The 17,233-nt window shown below is 42.1% G+C and overlaps 1 protein-coding gene across 1 annotated transcript in view; it reads left to right on the plus strand.

The window, feature by feature from the left end:
• The window catches only part of LCMT1 (leucine carboxyl methyltransferase 1), a 56,358-nt gene extending 43,758 nt beyond the window's left edge, over window positions 1–12,600 (plus strand). The window contains exons 7-11 of the mRNA XM_059037082.2: window positions 1,109–1,229; window positions 4,504–4,605; window positions 6,021–6,112; window positions 10,114–10,211; window positions 12,380–12,600. Of these exons, the coding sequence (XP_058893065.1) occupies window positions 1,109–1,229; window positions 4,504–4,605; window positions 6,021–6,112; window positions 10,114–10,211; window positions 12,380–12,402 (436 nt within the window). The 3' untranslated portion in view covers window positions 12,403–12,600. The remainder of the gene's footprint in view (window positions 1–1,108; window positions 1,230–4,503; window positions 4,606–6,020; window positions 6,113–10,113; window positions 10,212–12,379) is intronic.
• The last annotated feature ends 4,633 nt before the right edge of the window (window positions 12,601–17,233 follow it).

A 17,233-nucleotide genomic window follows, 5' to 3' on the forward strand; every position in this document is an offset into this window, starting at 1 on the left:
AGGATGGTTTTGAAGACCAAGTAACAGCATGCGAAAACAGTTGAACAGGAATTGGCACGTGATAGGCCCTGAGTCAGTTGCCTCTGACTCTGACTATAGTTGCAGTAACCATCTGTTTTTGCAGATGCGCTGGAAGGTTAGGGAAGTAATTGGGTATAAACTGGGCTAGCTCTTGATAGGGAAGTTTGCCTCGCTTTTGGAGATCTATAAAATGGATGAACAACAATTGCTGAAACAAGTATTCGATTATGTATTCCTCCTTGTGGTTTCATTTGTATTCTCTGTTTTCCTTCATGGGCTGTCTTGTCTTTGCTTTTCTTTCACTTATATTTTGAAAAATATGAATCCTCTTTTTTAATATTGCTAATGGCTACCTCTTAGAAAATACATTGAAAAAATGTCTAACTTCGTTTTTAAATAATTCAAATCTACAAAAAAGTTACAAAAATAATACAAAAAACTCCCATATAGCCTTCTTTACCTGGCCTGGGCTTAGGCGGGTGGCTCGTCTGCTGGGGGCCAGGTTTAGGTGATGTGCCCTGGGGTTCACTCATGTGTGGACAGTGGGCAGGTCCGCTGGGCGCCTGCCTCATTCTCATCCACAGGACCTCCCCTCCAATGGTAAGCTAGCTTGGGTTCATTCACATGGTGGTTTCAGGTTTCCAAGTGCAGCAAGAGAGCAAGCGCCAGTGTGTAAGTCATTTCTGAGCTCCTGCTTGTATCCTGTCTGTTGCTGTTCCATTGGCCAAAGCAAGTTACATGACTAACCCAGATTCCAGGGGAAAGGAAATAAGCTTCACCTCCTGAGTGGGAGGATCTGCAGGTTCACATCGCCACACTGTGGGTGCCCGGTAGGGAAGACTCGAGCTATTTTTATCGTCCGCCACACACATTTAACACATTTTCACCAGCAAGGCAAAACTCATTGCTGACTGCTCACCTTTTTACAGTGTAAAACTTCGGGCCCCGCTGCACTGATGGTTGATGTGAAAACTAGTGCTTCTGGTTTTCCTGGGGTATGAAGTGCCCTCCCTGTAACGTGAGTGCAATTGGGGAGTCCCATTTTGATGAAAACATATTTAGGTGCCTTTTTTTTTCTTTCCTTAAGATTGCCAACCCTCCTGATAGCTGAGTGTGTGCTGGTTTACATGACTCCGGAGCAGTCTACAAACCTTCTGAAGTGGGCAGCCAAGAGTTTTGAGACTGCCATGTTCATAAACTACGAACAGGTAAAAGGAAGCACAAGAAATTTGCCCTCTGCTTGGGACTCCAGTGGTGGCTTTCTCTCTCTGAGCGCCCTCGGAATATGTTTTCACTTACTCTCTTCCTTTTGCCTCCAGCCACTCACATATCTCCTTTATTAATCAGTTCTTGCAAACCTAGTACTCCTGAGTTCTTGACTGCCGGCAGACTTTTAGCCAGAGTTTTTGGAACTTGTGTCTTGTCCTTTAAGAAAGTTGTTTGAGTTCTTATCATTGTGTTTCCTGTAAAGTCATAGATTTTGATGGAAGGAATTTTGGCTATCATCAGTGTAGGGGTAGCAAACTCAGATGCCTTCAGAGGCAGGGAGTGGTCCAGATGCAGGCAGTTGGCTAGGTGTTATATAGTGTGGAGTGATGGGGACTGTGGTGAACTGGGGCACCCATGTCCCATTTCATGGGGTGCCCACTAGTCAGTTGCAGCCAGCTGTTACCATGTGGAGTGAGCCTGGAGTTGCCTGAACTCCCAGTTTTTCAAGAAATGTTAGAAATGCAGGATTTTAATGTAAAATTTCCTACTTTCTAAAATCCCTGAGCTTGGCCCACGAGCTCCCTGTTTTTCTCCTTTGATCTAGTGCCGAAAGGGGTTATGTTTTAGGGCTTCGGAATAATTCAGGTTGGATCTGAATCTTGGCCCTAGCTCTTAATTATTGACTGTGTGACCTGAGCAGAATTGCTTGGTGGTTGGGAGTCCATGCTCTGGAGGCAGACTGCCTAACTGTGTGACCTGGACAAGTTACTTAACCTCTCTGTGCCTGCTTCCTCATCAGAAAAGTGAGGATAATAATATCCCGACTTCATAATTAATAAATGAGTTAATAGGTGCACAAGCATTTACAGCATTGCCTGGCTATTAAGTAAGCTATTATTAAGTTAGCTATTATTTGGATCTCTCTGATAGAGAGAGATACCTACCTAGATACCTAGATACTAGGATAAGAATACCTACCTCTCAAGTCTAAGTAATTCAGATTAAATGTGGCAAGTGCATTCATTAAAAAAAAAAAAAGAATACCTGCTTCTCTGGATTATGATGGGAATTCATGAGATGTTGAACAGCACTGGGCTAATGATAAGCACTGAATACACTTTAGCTACTTTTATTGTTTATTTTAGTTAAGCTTTATTGATTTTATTTTGTTTTTTACCTCATTTTATTTTATTTTTATATTTTATTACAGGTAAGGGCAGTACAGGACCTTGCCCAATGTCACGTAGCTACGGAGAGGTCTAAGGCTAGACCTTGATCTCCTGGCCTCCTGCCCACCCCTCACCCAGTCCAGGTTCCTGTATAGGTGGTTCTTGGTTGGTTGATTTTTCTTGCTTTTCTGTTTAATTGGAGGCATTCCTCAGACTCAGTCTTCTGTCCTAGTGAATGGATATAATGGTAGCTGGCCTCATCGGTCTTTAGTATTGATGTGGATAAATTCTGGCGACCTGTCTTTGCTTTCAGGCTACCATACCTGGGGGAAAAGGAATTCCACTTCCCATGTTTCCACACATTTCGGATGTGTACCATTTCATTCACTCTGCTTCATTTGTGTATTCTTTTATTCAACAAACCTTTATTCAGCATCACATGAGAGACAATGGGTTAAGTGAGTTTTGACTAGAGACACTGTCACTTTGGAACAGGCCTGAGAATGTGCCAGTTTTCAATATGTTGACCACAGCAGTCCTTAGATGGGGTTAAACCCTACCCAGCACCTTCATTTCGTGAATAATAAACTTTTAACTTAATGCAGTTCTCTCCTAACAAGTACTGAACCATCCTCCTCACATTTGTCCGTTCCTCACATAACATATCTTATTTTTAAATTAGCGGTTAAATGACAGAACCACACGGACGACGGTTATTTCAGTAGTGATAATAATTATTGCAAATTCTTTGAACCCGATGACTTGTATAGCAGGTGCTATTCTTTCAGTTTCATATATATTAGCTTATTTAATCATCACAGCAACCCTCAAGGTAGGTACTAGTACTATCCTAGTTTTCCAGGTAAGAGGACTATTGAACCAAGGGGTTAGGCATCTTGCCCACAGCCTCACAGCTATTAAGTATCAAGCCAGGATTCAAACCCGGGCAATAAAATGAAGGGGTTTGTGCTCACAAATACACTTGGATCCTGAATGAATAGTGTGCAGTCCTATCATTAGTGCCACATAAGCCTTGTGCATCCCCCTAAAAAAGAGTAACACTGGATTTTGTCTTGCAGCGTTGGCGTTGGTGTTGGCTTATGAATCCGGGAATCCCTTCATATATTGTTAAAGTGCTGAATTTTTGATACCTTGTATATGATAAAGTAACAGTGTATATGTTATCAATACAATAATGTACATAATATATTTATATTTTTTGGCCTCACCGCATGCGGCTTGTGGGATATTAGTTCTCCAACCAGGGATCGAATTCACGCCCTCGGCAATGAAAGCACGGACTCTTATCCATGACCACCAGGGAACTCCCATGTACATAAGATTTTGTTTTGTGACAGTTGTGCACATATTTAAATTGTGTTTTGTAAACCAGTTTTTTATTCAAAAAGTAATGCCACATGGAGAATGAAATGAAAAATCATATAGTTCGATAGGGTAGACAAAGAAAATTAAGTCTCTTATCTACCCAAGACCTCAGCCTCTAATCTGGGAAGCAACCTTGCTGTATTCCAGAATTTTCCTATGCATGTATAAATGTGGAGAGAGTTTCTTTTTTTGTTTGTTTGTTTCCCTAAAGGCAGATGGGAGCATACTATACACATTCCTCTGTACCTTACTTTTCAAGAGTTTATCTTAGGGAACATTTCATATCTGTCCATCTGTTTATCTATCTATCTTCCTTTCCTGTTTTCACAGCTATATAGTATTTCATTAAATGAACATGCCAGAATTAATTTAACCCCAAGTGATGGGTATTTAAGTTCTTTCCAGATTCTTCCTGTCATACATAATGCTGCAGTCAATGTGCTTGCATCTTTGCGTTCACGTGTGAGTCTATCTATAGGACAGGTTGCTGGCAGTGGAATTGTTGGATCCCAGACTGAGTGTTTGCAATGGATGGACACTGCCCCATTGCCTTTCGAGGGGCTCTACTCCATCAGCATGGCACTCAGGATTCTGTGACCCGCAGTGGGTATTACCAGCCTTGACTGGTTAGAAATAGGATGTTGTTGTTTTAATCTTGCATGTTTAACAAACAAAGAGATCCTTATGGCAATGCCCAGCCTCCTCTGTCCCTTCCCAGGTGAACATGGATGACCGGTTTGGGCAGATCATGATTGAGAACCTGCGGAGACGACAGTGTGACCTGGCGGGAGTGGAGACCTGCAAGTCATTAGAGTCTCAGGTTAGAGGGCAGAGACCAGGACGTCCTCTTGTACCGTTAGCCAACCGAGAAGGGGCACCCTCCCTTCACAGATAAGAGAATGTGAGAGTCCCTCGTGAGTGCCTGCCTCCCGGCAGCTAAGGCTCCATGTGGGCTACTGGTTCATCATGCTGGGGGAAATCCAAGCCCTGCCCTGCCATCTTGGTATGGAAGACGCACATTTACATTTCTGGCCCCCTATTATCTTAACTTCTTATTATGCCGTTTTTCAAACAACATAAGAGTAGAGGGAATAGTTAAAGTGAACAACCATATTCCATCAGCCAGCTTCAATAATTTAATAACATTTTGTCATTATCGTTTGACTTATCCCCCCCCTCCAAATTTTTGTTGGTGGTGTCATTGGAATATAAGGCAAATCCCAGACAGTGTATCATTTTCCCCATAAATACGTCAGTGTGACTCTCCTACCAATAAGGACCTTCTGGGCTTCCCTGGTGGTGCAGTGGTTAAGAATCTGCCTGCCAATGTAGGGGGACACAGGTTCGAGCCCTTGTCTGGGAAGATCCCACATGCCACGGAGCAACTAAGCCCGTGTGCCACAACTACTGAGCCTGTGCTCTAGAGCCCACGAGCCACAACGTCTGAGCCCGCGTGCCACAACTACTGAAGCCCACGCACCTAGAGCCCATGCTCCGCAACAAGAGAAGCCACCACAATGAGAAGCCCGTGCACCGCACCGAAGAGTAACCCCCACGCACTGCAACTGGAGAAAGCCTGCACACAGCAAAAAAAGACCCAAAGCAGCCAAAAATAAAATAATAAATTAAAAAAAAAATAAGGACCTTCTACCCTCCAGGATAATGATGATACCATTATCACACCTTACAAGTCGACATGAACTCCTTCATAGCACCTAACACCCAATTCATCTCCAGTTTTCCCCAGTCGTCTAAAAAAATGTTCATAGTTGGTGTATTTGAATCAGGATCCAAACATGGTTCCCACTCTGTACTTGACTGATCAGTCCCTTAAATCTCTTGGAACCTGTAATAGTTCCCGCCCCTCTTCACTCCCCCACCTTTGAAAATTTTTTGCTAAAGAGACACTTCCCACCCCTGCTCCCATTTAAATACATTAGTTTTTACATGGCTTGTGTCACATTACCACTAGGGTACTTTAAAAAACTGTTGCTTATAGAAAAGTTTCTTCCTTTATTTCTCTTTAAATATTATATTTCAGTGTGCATTTTCCCCCATTGTAACAATGTGTGTTCAGTATAGAATATGGGAAAATTTTTTTTTAAAAAAGATGATAGTGGCCGCGGTGGGCTTTTGAAAGAGGAGTCCTCCGAGGGAAATTCTGTGTGCGTGAAGAGTGACTCGGGTCATGTGACAGCACGTTGTCCTCTCCTTTCTCTCCACTGCACATTTTAGAAAGAACGGCTCCTGTCCAGTGGGTGGGAATCGGCATCAGCCATCGACATGATGGAATTGTACAGCAAATTACCTCGTGCGGAAGTGAGCAGGTATGGGACTGGCAGGAGTTTGCTCCGTGGCAGATAACTGTGAATTAAAGGCATAATTGTCTGTATCCTTTAATGTTAAAAACAAAAACAACAAAAATCCAACCCTGAACTAGACTTACTTTGAAACAAGTCAAGCTGCTGCTAATGTAGATTAAACATTGATAGCTCCTTGAGAGTAACTCTAGCTATTAGCCAAGATAAGGTTTATGCCCAAACAGATTATCTTAGTTGAAGTAAGCGGGTTACACCTCTGCAGTGGAAATCTTGCACAATCCCTGTGTTTTGGAGAAGCAGGAAAATGACGTTGCCCAAGGGCTCCTAAGGGGGGAAAAGTCTGCTTATGGATTTTTAAGTGGACTTTTCCTCTCATTATAAAAGAAATACATGCTCATTGTTCTAATAAAACAATTTTCGAGCAGTGTAAAGTGCATGAAGTTTAGAGCAGTTGTGAGCTCTGTAGCACCCTCCAGAGACAGCTGGGGTGTATTCTTTTTCTATGTGTATATAAAGATAAATATTTTTTGGGCTTCCCTGGTGGCGCAGGGGTTGAGAGTCCACCTGCCGACGCAGGGTACACGGGTTCGTGCCCCGGTCCAGGAAGATCCCACATGCTGCGGTGTGGCTGGGCCCGTGAGCCATGGCCGCTGAGCCTGCACGTCCGGAGCCTGTGCTCTGCAATGGGAGAGGCCGCAATAGTGAGAGGCCCGCATACCGCAAAAAAAAAAAGAAATATTTATCAATATATAGATTTATATTTTTTGAATCAGTAGATTGATATTACATGTATTGGTCTGTAAACCACCATACTTTCAAAAGCTTAACAATAGATTGTATTTATCTCTACATGTCAAGATGTTCAGGGTTACCATATCCTGTTTAGTGGTGCCTGTTATTTATGTGTAGATATATATTAATAACAGTTTTCTAAACTGAGGTGTAATTGACAGACAACATTAGTTTCAGGTACACAACATAATGATTCGATGTTTGTATATATTGTGAAATGATAACAATAAGTCCAGTTACATCGGTCACTGCACATACAGGATTCTTTTTTTTTTTTTTTTTTTAAGGAGAACCACTTTATTTTGAGTAGTAAACAAAACTCCATTTAGAACATAATAAACAAACCTTCCATCAGTTTCTTCACAGTTAGTCCAAAGAATAAAAGATCTTCTAAAGAAGATCTTTAAAGGAGTTTTAGTAGCTGAGTTTGTGGGCATTTTTGGTGCATATTTTTGTTTTGAAAGGTGAACACAAGCCAGGATTTCAGGCAAATGATGAGCAGGAAGTTTCCAGTGGTTCCATAGGGCGGGCCATCGCATCTGAAGCAAGGTCCTGCAGCAACACCCCACCGTGTGCAGCAAATGGAAGGCAGGACATGGCAGCAGTCTTCACTACTTTTCCAGAATTTTTTTTTCTTGTGATGAGAACTTTTGAGATTTACTCTTAACAACTTTCAAATATGCAGTACAGCATTATTGACTATAATAACCATGCTGTACGTTACTTCCCCATGACTTAACGTATTTCACAGCTGGAAGTTTGTTCCTTTTGACCCCCTCCACATATTTTGCCTGCCTGCCCTCCCACCACCCACCTCTGGCACCTACCAATTGTTTTGTTTGTTTGTTTTCTTTTAGATTCCACATGAAGAGAGATCCTACAGTATTTGTCTTTCTCTGACTTATTTCCTTTAGCATAATGTCCTCTGGGTCAATCCATGCTGTCACACGTGGCAAGATTTCATTCTTTTTTATGGCTGAATAATATTCCATTGTAAATGTCAGTATATATACCACATTTTCTTTATCCATTCATCCATCAATGGACACTTAGGTTGTTTCCTTGATAATAATAATTTTAAAGTAATTAAAAAGTAATGTCTATAGCTGGGCATTTGGTTATGTTGCAGACAGCAGCCTGTGTCCTAACAGAGGTGGGTAAAGAGGCAGGGCAGGCTTTGGTCTGTCCACCCCAGGGCAACCAACCCTCCCAGCTCTGCAGATGCCTCATAGTTTGTGTGTACATTTGTCAAGGGTTTTTGCCAGATACTCTGTATAGAAAGAAACCGGAGGCAGACCTGTTGATTTAACAGATGCCTACTGTGTGTCATGCCTGCCTTTGCAGAGTTCACCTTCTAGGGAACAGCTTCACAGTCTAGTGTGTCCTGATAGTTGAACTTGGTCATGACGGTGCTGGAGCCTTGATCGTGTTGCTGGTTTCTTCTCATGCTAGGAAGCCTGCCTTGAGGTTCTCTGCTCAGATTAGTTGGGAAGCCACCAGAGTACTCCTTGGATAGTCATTCTTACTTCAGATGTGACTCTTTGGCCTGCACAGCAGGGCGGGAGCTAAACACAAATACAGAAACATGCACAAGCATGTACGTCTATACACTTTCATGCACACGCACATGCGCACAAACACAGACACACACAGCCTGGACGAATGGCAATACCAGCATGTTAACAGTGGCTGTAAATAGTAGAATATGGATCATCTTTTATTTTTCTTCTTTACTCTTTTTGGAAATGCCTGCATTGTCCCCACTGCCCCAGCGTGTGCATATCTCAACAGAAAACTTTTTTTTTTTGCGGTACGCGGGCCCCTCACTGTTGTGGCCTCTCCCATTGCCGAGCACAGGCTCCGGACGCGCAGGCTCCGCGGCATGTGGGATCTACCCGGACCGGGGCACGAACCCGTGTCCCCTGCATCGGCAGGCGGACCCTCAACCACTGCGCCACCAGGGAAGCCCTAGAAAACATTTTAAAAAGCTGTTTTCATATGTTTCTCTGTGTGTGTGTCTATTTAAAAGTTTACATTTAAAATGATTTTTGGATAAAAGTCATATAAGCACATGATGGGGAAAATAAGTAACCAGAATAAAGTAATACAGAGTGAAAACAAAACAAAACACCCCGCTACTCACCCTCACTACCATCAGCTACCTTCTGTTTCAAGAGACAACCAACATTACCACTTTCTTCTGCAGTTTCCATAATTAGTCCATGCATGTATAACCATATATATCCCCCACTTTTTCTTTACATAGATAGTAATATACTATGTACATTACTTCTTAAACAACTTGCTTTTTAAATTCCATGATAGGTCCTAGAGGCTGTTCCATGTTAATTCATATAAACCTACCCTATATGGCTGCACAGTATCCTATTGTATGAATGTGTTTATTCAACCCATCTCTTCTACTTTAAAGTTTGTTTTTTGTTTTGTTTTGTTTTTTTGCTGTTACATTGTTACACTGTTACATCACAGCTACATTGCAGCTGTGATGTTGCAGTGAGATTTCTTGAACACCTATAGGGTAAATTCTTAACACAGAATTGCAGAATGAAAGGATGTACATTTTAAACATTGATAGAGGTGGTCAAATTGCCCTCCAGAGAGGTTATACTATTTTGTCATCCTACTAGTAATGCAGGAGAGCACCTCTTTCCCATGTCCTTGGTAAAATGTATATCAACCTTTTTAAAAATTTTTATTTATTTATTTATTTTTAAGGATGTATTGGCCTTTTTTTCCTTTGTCAACTGTTAGCTGAAAACATTTCATGTGTTTTAATTTACATTTCTTTTCACATAAATGAGGTTGAAAAGCTCTTGTTTTTCCTTGCCAGTGAACTAGTCTTTTACCCATCTTTTAAATAAGTTTTAAAAGTTGTTCTTATTGAAGTGTAACAACTCTTTATATAACAACGAAATCTACCCCTTGTCATTTCTATTGCAAACATTTTTTTCTACTTTGTCATTTGTCACTTTTGATTTTGCTGATGGGATTTTTTCTCCTTTTCAATGAAAATAAGTTAAATGGGCCCACACCATGCATACTATTCTGTAACCTGCTTCTTTTCATGTAGTATATCCTGAACACCTTTCCATGACTATAAGCATGGAAAGCATATGATAAGCATAATCCTGTGTGACCTTCATTTTTGATTGGATACATTTGTACTGTTGTCTCTTCATTGTCTCTGTCCACAGAATAGAGTCCCTTGAATTCCTGGATGAAATGGAGCTTCTTGAACAACTCATGCAGCATTACTGCCTTTGCTGGGCCACCAAAGGAGGAAGTGAACTGGGTAGGTGACTTCACTTGTATTGCTTTAACCTAGAAAGGGGAAACTTTTTGTCTCTTTGTACAAAACAAAGAACTTGGCAGAGTCAAGGACTGTCTCCTGTGTGAAAATTCCATGTTGTTAATCATCCCCCTTGGGCTTATCTTTCTGCTAGTTTAGAAATTTACCCAGCTGGGCAGTTCAGCCCACAAAATCCATTTAAATTATTTTTTATTTAAAAAATAATTTATTAGTGTGTTTTTCTACTTCTGTCCTCCCGCACTTTTAAAAACAGTGTAATTTTTAGTAGGGACTTTGGAAACTTCAAAAAAGTACGGCAAAGAAAAAAAAAAAAATCACCCATATGCCCATCACTCAGATAACCTCTGGCAGCTTTTCCCTTCCATTCTTCTTCCAGCTGTTGTTTTGTTTTTAGCAGAGTTGAATTTATCTGTTTATGTAACCTTGATTCCTGATCTTCTTAACTTAATATTATAAGCATTTCTCCTTGCATTTTAATGGCTTTATAAATATTCTGTCATGAGGCTATGTCTGAATTTACTTAACTTCCTCACACTTTAAAAACTATAGGTGGTTTGTAATAGCATAGAGTTAATTCTAGTTTCTGTAAAGTAGCGATGTATTGAGCATGTTTATGTTAGGAGCTTTTCCCCACTTTGCGCCTCCCTGCTTTGTTGTGTCAGTACAGTAAGTCCCTTACATACAGACCTTCAGGGTGCGAATTTTCAAAGATGCAAACTTGCGTTCCATCAACGTCACGTGTGAGTGAAATTACAGCTTGCCCTCCGTCTCCTTTTGCTGACAATCCTTCAGCTCTACCATCTCCCACCTCCTCCCCCTCCTCCAGTCAGTAACTCTTCCTGCCTGTTCACTCGATGCCAGCCCCTGTGTGCCAGCTCTTGTACTGTACTGCTGTACTTTTCAAGGTACTGTACTGTAAGATTTAAAATGTTTTCTTTATTTTTTGTGTTTGTTTTTCAAGTACTATTTGTGTGAAAAGTATTATAGACCTGTAGTACAGTACTATACAGCCGATTGTGTTAGTTGGGTACCTAGGCTAACTTTGTTGGACTTAACAAACAAATTGGACTTAACGAACGCGCTCTCGGAACAGAACTCATCCGTATGTAGGGGACTTATTGTACTTATGTGTGTGTGGGGAAGAAAGAACTGTGTTTGCTTGGAAGTTCAGCATTTAAAAGGCCAAGTTCCTAAAGAATAGGCTCTAGTACAAAACCTAGACAGATTCATACTAAACAACCCTGCAACCAAGACTGTAGAAGATCAGGATGATTCTCCAATAATATAAGTGCCTGCTAGAACAAAACTCAACACTCTTCAGAGGAAGATACTGGAATTCAGAGTCTCCTCAACTTACTATCTGCCATGTCAGTATACGATTAAAAACAATGACTACACTTGTGAAGAAATAAATTAAATTGCCTACAGTAGTCTTTTTTGTTACTGAATTTGACTCAAAGAGAAAAGGGTGAACAAAATTGCCAAGGCTAGTCACTAGCCCTTTGGCTTCTTTCTCACCAAAAACAGGCCAATATTAATTTTTAAATGTTTAAGGTAAAAAGAAGAACACTCAAGAATGAACTCCTTAAACAACTTGTCTGAATGAGAAGTATTATTCAGAAAAAAAAAAAAGTTCATCATTTAAAGGATAGATTTTCAGGGCTTCCCTGGTGGCGCAGTGGTTGAGAATCCGCCTGCCGATGCAGGAGACACGGGTTCGAGCCCTGGTCCGGGAAGATCCCACATGCCGCGGAGCAACTAAGCCCGTGAGCCATGGCCGCTGGGCCTGCGCGTCCGGAGCCTGTGCTCCACAACGGGAGAGGCCACAACAGTGAGAGGCCCGCATACTGCAAAAAAAAAAAAAAAAAAAAAAAGGATAGATTTTCAGGTTTACTGCAGAGAGCCCATAACATCTCTCAATCCCTTCAAAACCACCCATAAACACAGTCTCATCCAACCTCCTGTTGCCTTGTGAAGTCTCATCTTACACAACCAGGAGGCCGGGGCTGCAGTGACCGCACGTGTGGCTGGTGCCCCAGAGCTGGTCCCTGTGGGCCTGGGACCCGGGGATCACATTCTCCCACCTCTGGCTGTTTTCTCTGCCCCAATCCGTGAGGGTCTCTTCACAGCTTCTGTGTGTTTCCTCCCAGGCTTGAAGGAAATAACTTACTGATCTGTTCAAGACTCGTGCTGAGCCAGAGCTGAAGCCATTGACCTTTCCGGAGTTGAGTCTCTGAGTTTCCTGAGTGGTGGTTAGGCCTTGGCTACCAGTCTCCCCGCTCGCCTAGAGACCTGAGTGACCGAGGTGCTTGTACCAGTTCCTGTTCCTCTCGGCTTTTACCGTTTAAATAAATCTCAGTTGCCATTGCCAGTGTGTTGGTCCTCTGCTGTTTATCCTTTGCTCCCCTGGGTGGGCTGCGGTTCACCTCTGTGTCAGCTGGAACCAGAGATCCTAACCTGACCTTGACCTTGGCTCACTCCCTGTGAATCAGACTCAGCTCATGCCCTTGCGTCCGTTGTGGGATTTACTCCTGGGTCCTCCTGTTTGCAGCACCCGACACTGCCCGTGGCGCCTTGACCAGATGTTGGAGCTCGTCTCTGCTCCCGTTTGTGCCCTTTCCTGCTTAAATCCACCTTCACCTTGGTCACTGTGGCAGGATGAATGATGAGCCCCTGATCCCTCCGACTGAATATGTTTCCTTATGTGGCAAAAGGGGCTTTGAAGATGTGATTAAGGATCTTGAGATGGGAGATTACCCAAGAGCATCCAAGTGGGCCGGATGTCCTCACAAGAGTCCTTCCTTATAAGGGAAGGCAGGAGGGTCAGAGTTGGAGGAGAAAGAGGCATGTGACGCCAGAAGCAGAGACTGCAGTGATGCGCTTTGAATGTGGGGGAAGGGGGGGAAGTGGAGGAATACAGGTGGCCGCCGGATGCTGAAAAGGGCAAGAGAACATCTCAGAGCATCCAAAAGGAGCCAGCCTTGCTGACACTTCGACTTTAGCCCAGTGAAACTGGTTTCAGATTTCTGACCTCCAGAACAGTAAGAGAATAAATTTGTATTGTTGTAAGCCGCTAAGTTTGTGGTCACTTGTTACAGCAGCAGTAGGAAACTAATACAGTTATGATACAGATTAAAAGGGCCCCTGGAGACCTGGGCTCCAATTCAAAGACATAAGGCCTGTCCACACCTAATGAAATTTTTGGTTATGTGACTGGGGCTGTGAGCCTGTGTGTGCAGAACGGCAGTGAGGTAGCCCGCCGGCCCTCTCCCGTCCGAGAGAGATCATGGCCCCTTACTAGAGACTCGCAGAGTCTCTAGATCAGCTTTCCCTACAGTGTGGCCTGTCCCCTGTTACACAGCAGCATGCCTGTTGACAGGGGTCCAGGTGGTGACACAGCGTGAAATGACATTGAATCAGCCGGTGATAAAGTTACTGCCTTTTCAGTAGGTCTGAAGGACCTTTCAGATCTTAAGAAATCCAAGGAGAAGATCTTAGGCTGGTGCTGGTGTGTCTTTAACACTAATGCCATATTTACTAATCCATTGTTTTTGAAACCATGTACTAGGCCATTAATGGATGGTGACTCCATGTAGGGAATCAAGTCCCTTATTTTAAAAAGATATGGACTAGAACGGAAAATGTCATAGCACGTTGTCCGATACGGACTAGAACGGAGAATGTCATAGCACATCGTCCGTAGTAAGGGTGAGTACTTTTTTTGTAACTTGTTTCATTTTTATGTGTGTATACACTACCGTGTTAGCACTGTTTCTAACGTTTTGGTTTGGGTTTTGTTTTTTTAATTGAAGTGTAGTTGATTTACAATGTTGTGTTAATTTCTTCTGTACAGCAAAGTGATTCAGTTATACATATGTATACATTCTTTTCCATTATGGTTTGCTTCACGATACTGAATATAGTTTCCTGTGCTATCCAATAGGATCTTCTTGTTTGTGCATTCTGTATATAATAGTTTGCATCTGCCAATCCCTACATCCCAATACTTCCCTCCCCCAACCCCCTTTCCCCCCTTAGCATTGGTTTTGGTTTTGATCACAGGTGGAGGTCAGAGTGTTACAGCATTTCTCCAACTGAGGGAGCAACAGCATTTGGCTAGAATTTTAAAAACTTTGCTTGGCTTCAATTATATTTCTGTTTTTCCTTGCATTTAGTTTTATGGAGTATGTTCTGTTCAAGGCTAGTGATACGCCATTACTATTGATGGTTGTGTTATAAAATATCCCTTAAAGTACCTGTCAATTTCATTTTAAAAGTGAGCCCATTTAAAGACCATTACTAAGAAAATAATGGGAGAACTACTGTATGGACATGCAGAGATCAGGGAGATGATGTATTTGGAAATACTGAAGTTGAGAAGCACCACATGACGGAATGGTTGTCTTATGACATTATAGAAACCTTACAGTTTCTCACGGGAGTGTAGGGGGTGTCAGGGGCAGAGGATCTCACCAAGGGTTAGCTTTCATGCCCTCCCTCTCCCATACCTCCCACGACTGAGACATGCATTCCAAAGTGTGGTTTTGGCTTTTCGAATTGGGACTTGGAACTCATTTCCCCCAGGAGTCACTGCCTCTCACTGCCTCTCCTGTCCTCCCATGCACTCATCTAAAACCTCTGGTAATCCTTTCTACACACGCTGCTGAACTGAACCTGCACTTGGGAAGGACATCAGTGACGTTGAAACCATCACACCCAGTGACCCTTTCTCCGTCCTTGGCGCTCTCTCAGCTTCTCAGTAGCATCTGACATGGGCAGCCATCTCTCTCCTTGGAACGTCCTCACTGCCAATAAATGATGGAACTGGATTTGAAACCAGGCAGGTTGGCTCTAGGACTTGTGCTTTTGACTACTACATTATATATATCCCTCCTCCCCTTGCCCCAGACAGCATATAAAAATTCCCCACCATCACCATTCCTTCAGGGTGTGGTTGCCCTGATGCCTCATTTCATTATTTCTGATAAATTTTCACAATTTATTACATTGGCTTATTTCCTATTTGGGGACTGTCCCAGGTGCCATTGATGAAAAGTGATCCTTTTCTCCAAAAATCTTAGTGAGGCTTTTGAATATTTAGTAGAAGAAATGGCGTTGTTAAAAAAAAAAACAAAAAAAAAACCTATGTTTTCCTCTAAGGGTTTTATAGTGTCTGGCCTTATGTTTAGGTCTCTAATCCATTTTGAGTTTATTTTTGTGTATGGTGTTAGGGAGTGTTCTAATTTCATTCTTTTACATGTACCTGTCCAGTTTACCCAGCACCACTTATTGAAGAGGCTGTCTTTTCTCCACTGTATATTCTTGCCTCCTTTATCAAAGATAAGGTGACCATGTGTGCGTGGGTTTATCTCTGCGCTTTCTATTCTGTTCCATTGATCTATATTTCTGTTTTTGTGCCAGTACCATACTGTCTTGATCACTGTAGCTTTGTAGTATAGAAAAATGGAATACTACACAGCAACCAGAAGAAATTAAGTTCGGACATGCAACAAGATAGATGAATCAAAAATAAGTACACTGGGCTTCCCTGGTGGCACAGTGGTTGAGAGTCCGCCTACCGATGCAGGGGACACGGGTTCATGACCTGGTTCGGGAAGATCCCACATGCCACAGAGCAGCTAGGCCTGTGAGCCATGGCCGCTGAGCCTGTGCGTCCGGAGCCTGTGCTCTGCAACGCGAGAGGCCACAACAATGAGAGGCCCGCATACCGCAAAAAAAAAAAAAAAAAAGTACACTGAATGAAAGAAGCCAGATAAAAAAGATCACATGCTATTTGATTCTATTTCTATTTTTAAAATTTTTAATTTTTTGCACAATTTTTAAAGGTTACACTCCATTTACAGTTATTGCAAAATATTTCCTATATTCCCCGTGTTGTACTATACATCCTTGTAGCCTATCGCACATCTGATAGTTTGTACCTCCCACTGCCCAACCCTATATTGCTCCTCTCCCGCATCCCCACTGGTAACCACTAGTTTGTTCTCTATATATTTGATTCTATTTCTATAAAATTCTGGAAAATTCTAACTAATTTATAGTGGCAGAAAACAGATTAGTGATTGCCTGAGAACAGGAACAGGGTCATGAGGAAAATTGAGGGATGATACATATGTTCACTGTCTTGATTGTGGAGCTGGTTTCATGGGTGTATATGCATGTCAAAGCATGAATGGCATACCTGACTGGTAATTTATTGTCTATAAGTTGTACCTCAATAGAGCTGTTTTAGAAATAATTTTTGAAAACCCAAGTGAGTCTCTCAAAAGATATTTCTGGTTTCCTTTTTCAGCTACTTTATCTCTTATAGAGATATTTTTCCTGTAAAAGCATAAGCTCTGGAGTTAGCAAACCAGTTCTGACCCTAATTACCTCTGACCTTTAGTGAGTCACTAGATCTTTGAACTTCAGTTTCCTCATCTGAGAAATGGGAACAACACCCACCTCACAGGACTGTCATGAGGAGCCAGCAGGGTGATGTTTGTTAAATGCTCAGTACAAGCCCTGGGATAGGGCTTGCTGACTGTTAACTTGTATTGTTATTGAGGACAATTCAACTATTGGAGTAAAAAATCAGCAGAGTGAAAGCTTCTGATTTTTAAAGGCAGTTCCTAAATTAGCACATTTTTATATTTTATGGGGATAAAATGTTACAGGAGACAACATAGAGATTGAATTCAGTGTTCTCTTCTTAGGTACCATTGGTTCACCTACAGATTTCCTCCTGGTTATTATATCCAGAAGGTAACTTCCTAAAATAGATTGGGTTTATTTTTAACTTTTTATTGAAGTACAATGTACACACAGAAAAGTACACACATCATTATCGGCTTGATGAATTTTCACAAAGTGAACTCACTGGGTGGCCAGCATCCAGATCAAGAAATAGAAAGTGATAGATTCCCAAAGTCTCCATGTGCCCTGTTCGAGTCACCACCTCCCAAAGCTAACAGCACAGTCAGCTTTGCTTATTCTCGAACTTT

This window comes from Kogia breviceps, chromosome 14 (genome assembly GCF_026419965.1).
Source record: "Kogia breviceps isolate mKogBre1 chromosome 14, mKogBre1 haplotype 1, whole genome shotgun sequence".
Taxonomy (NCBI): domain Eukaryota; kingdom Metazoa; phylum Chordata; class Mammalia; order Artiodactyla; family Physeteridae; genus Kogia; species Kogia breviceps.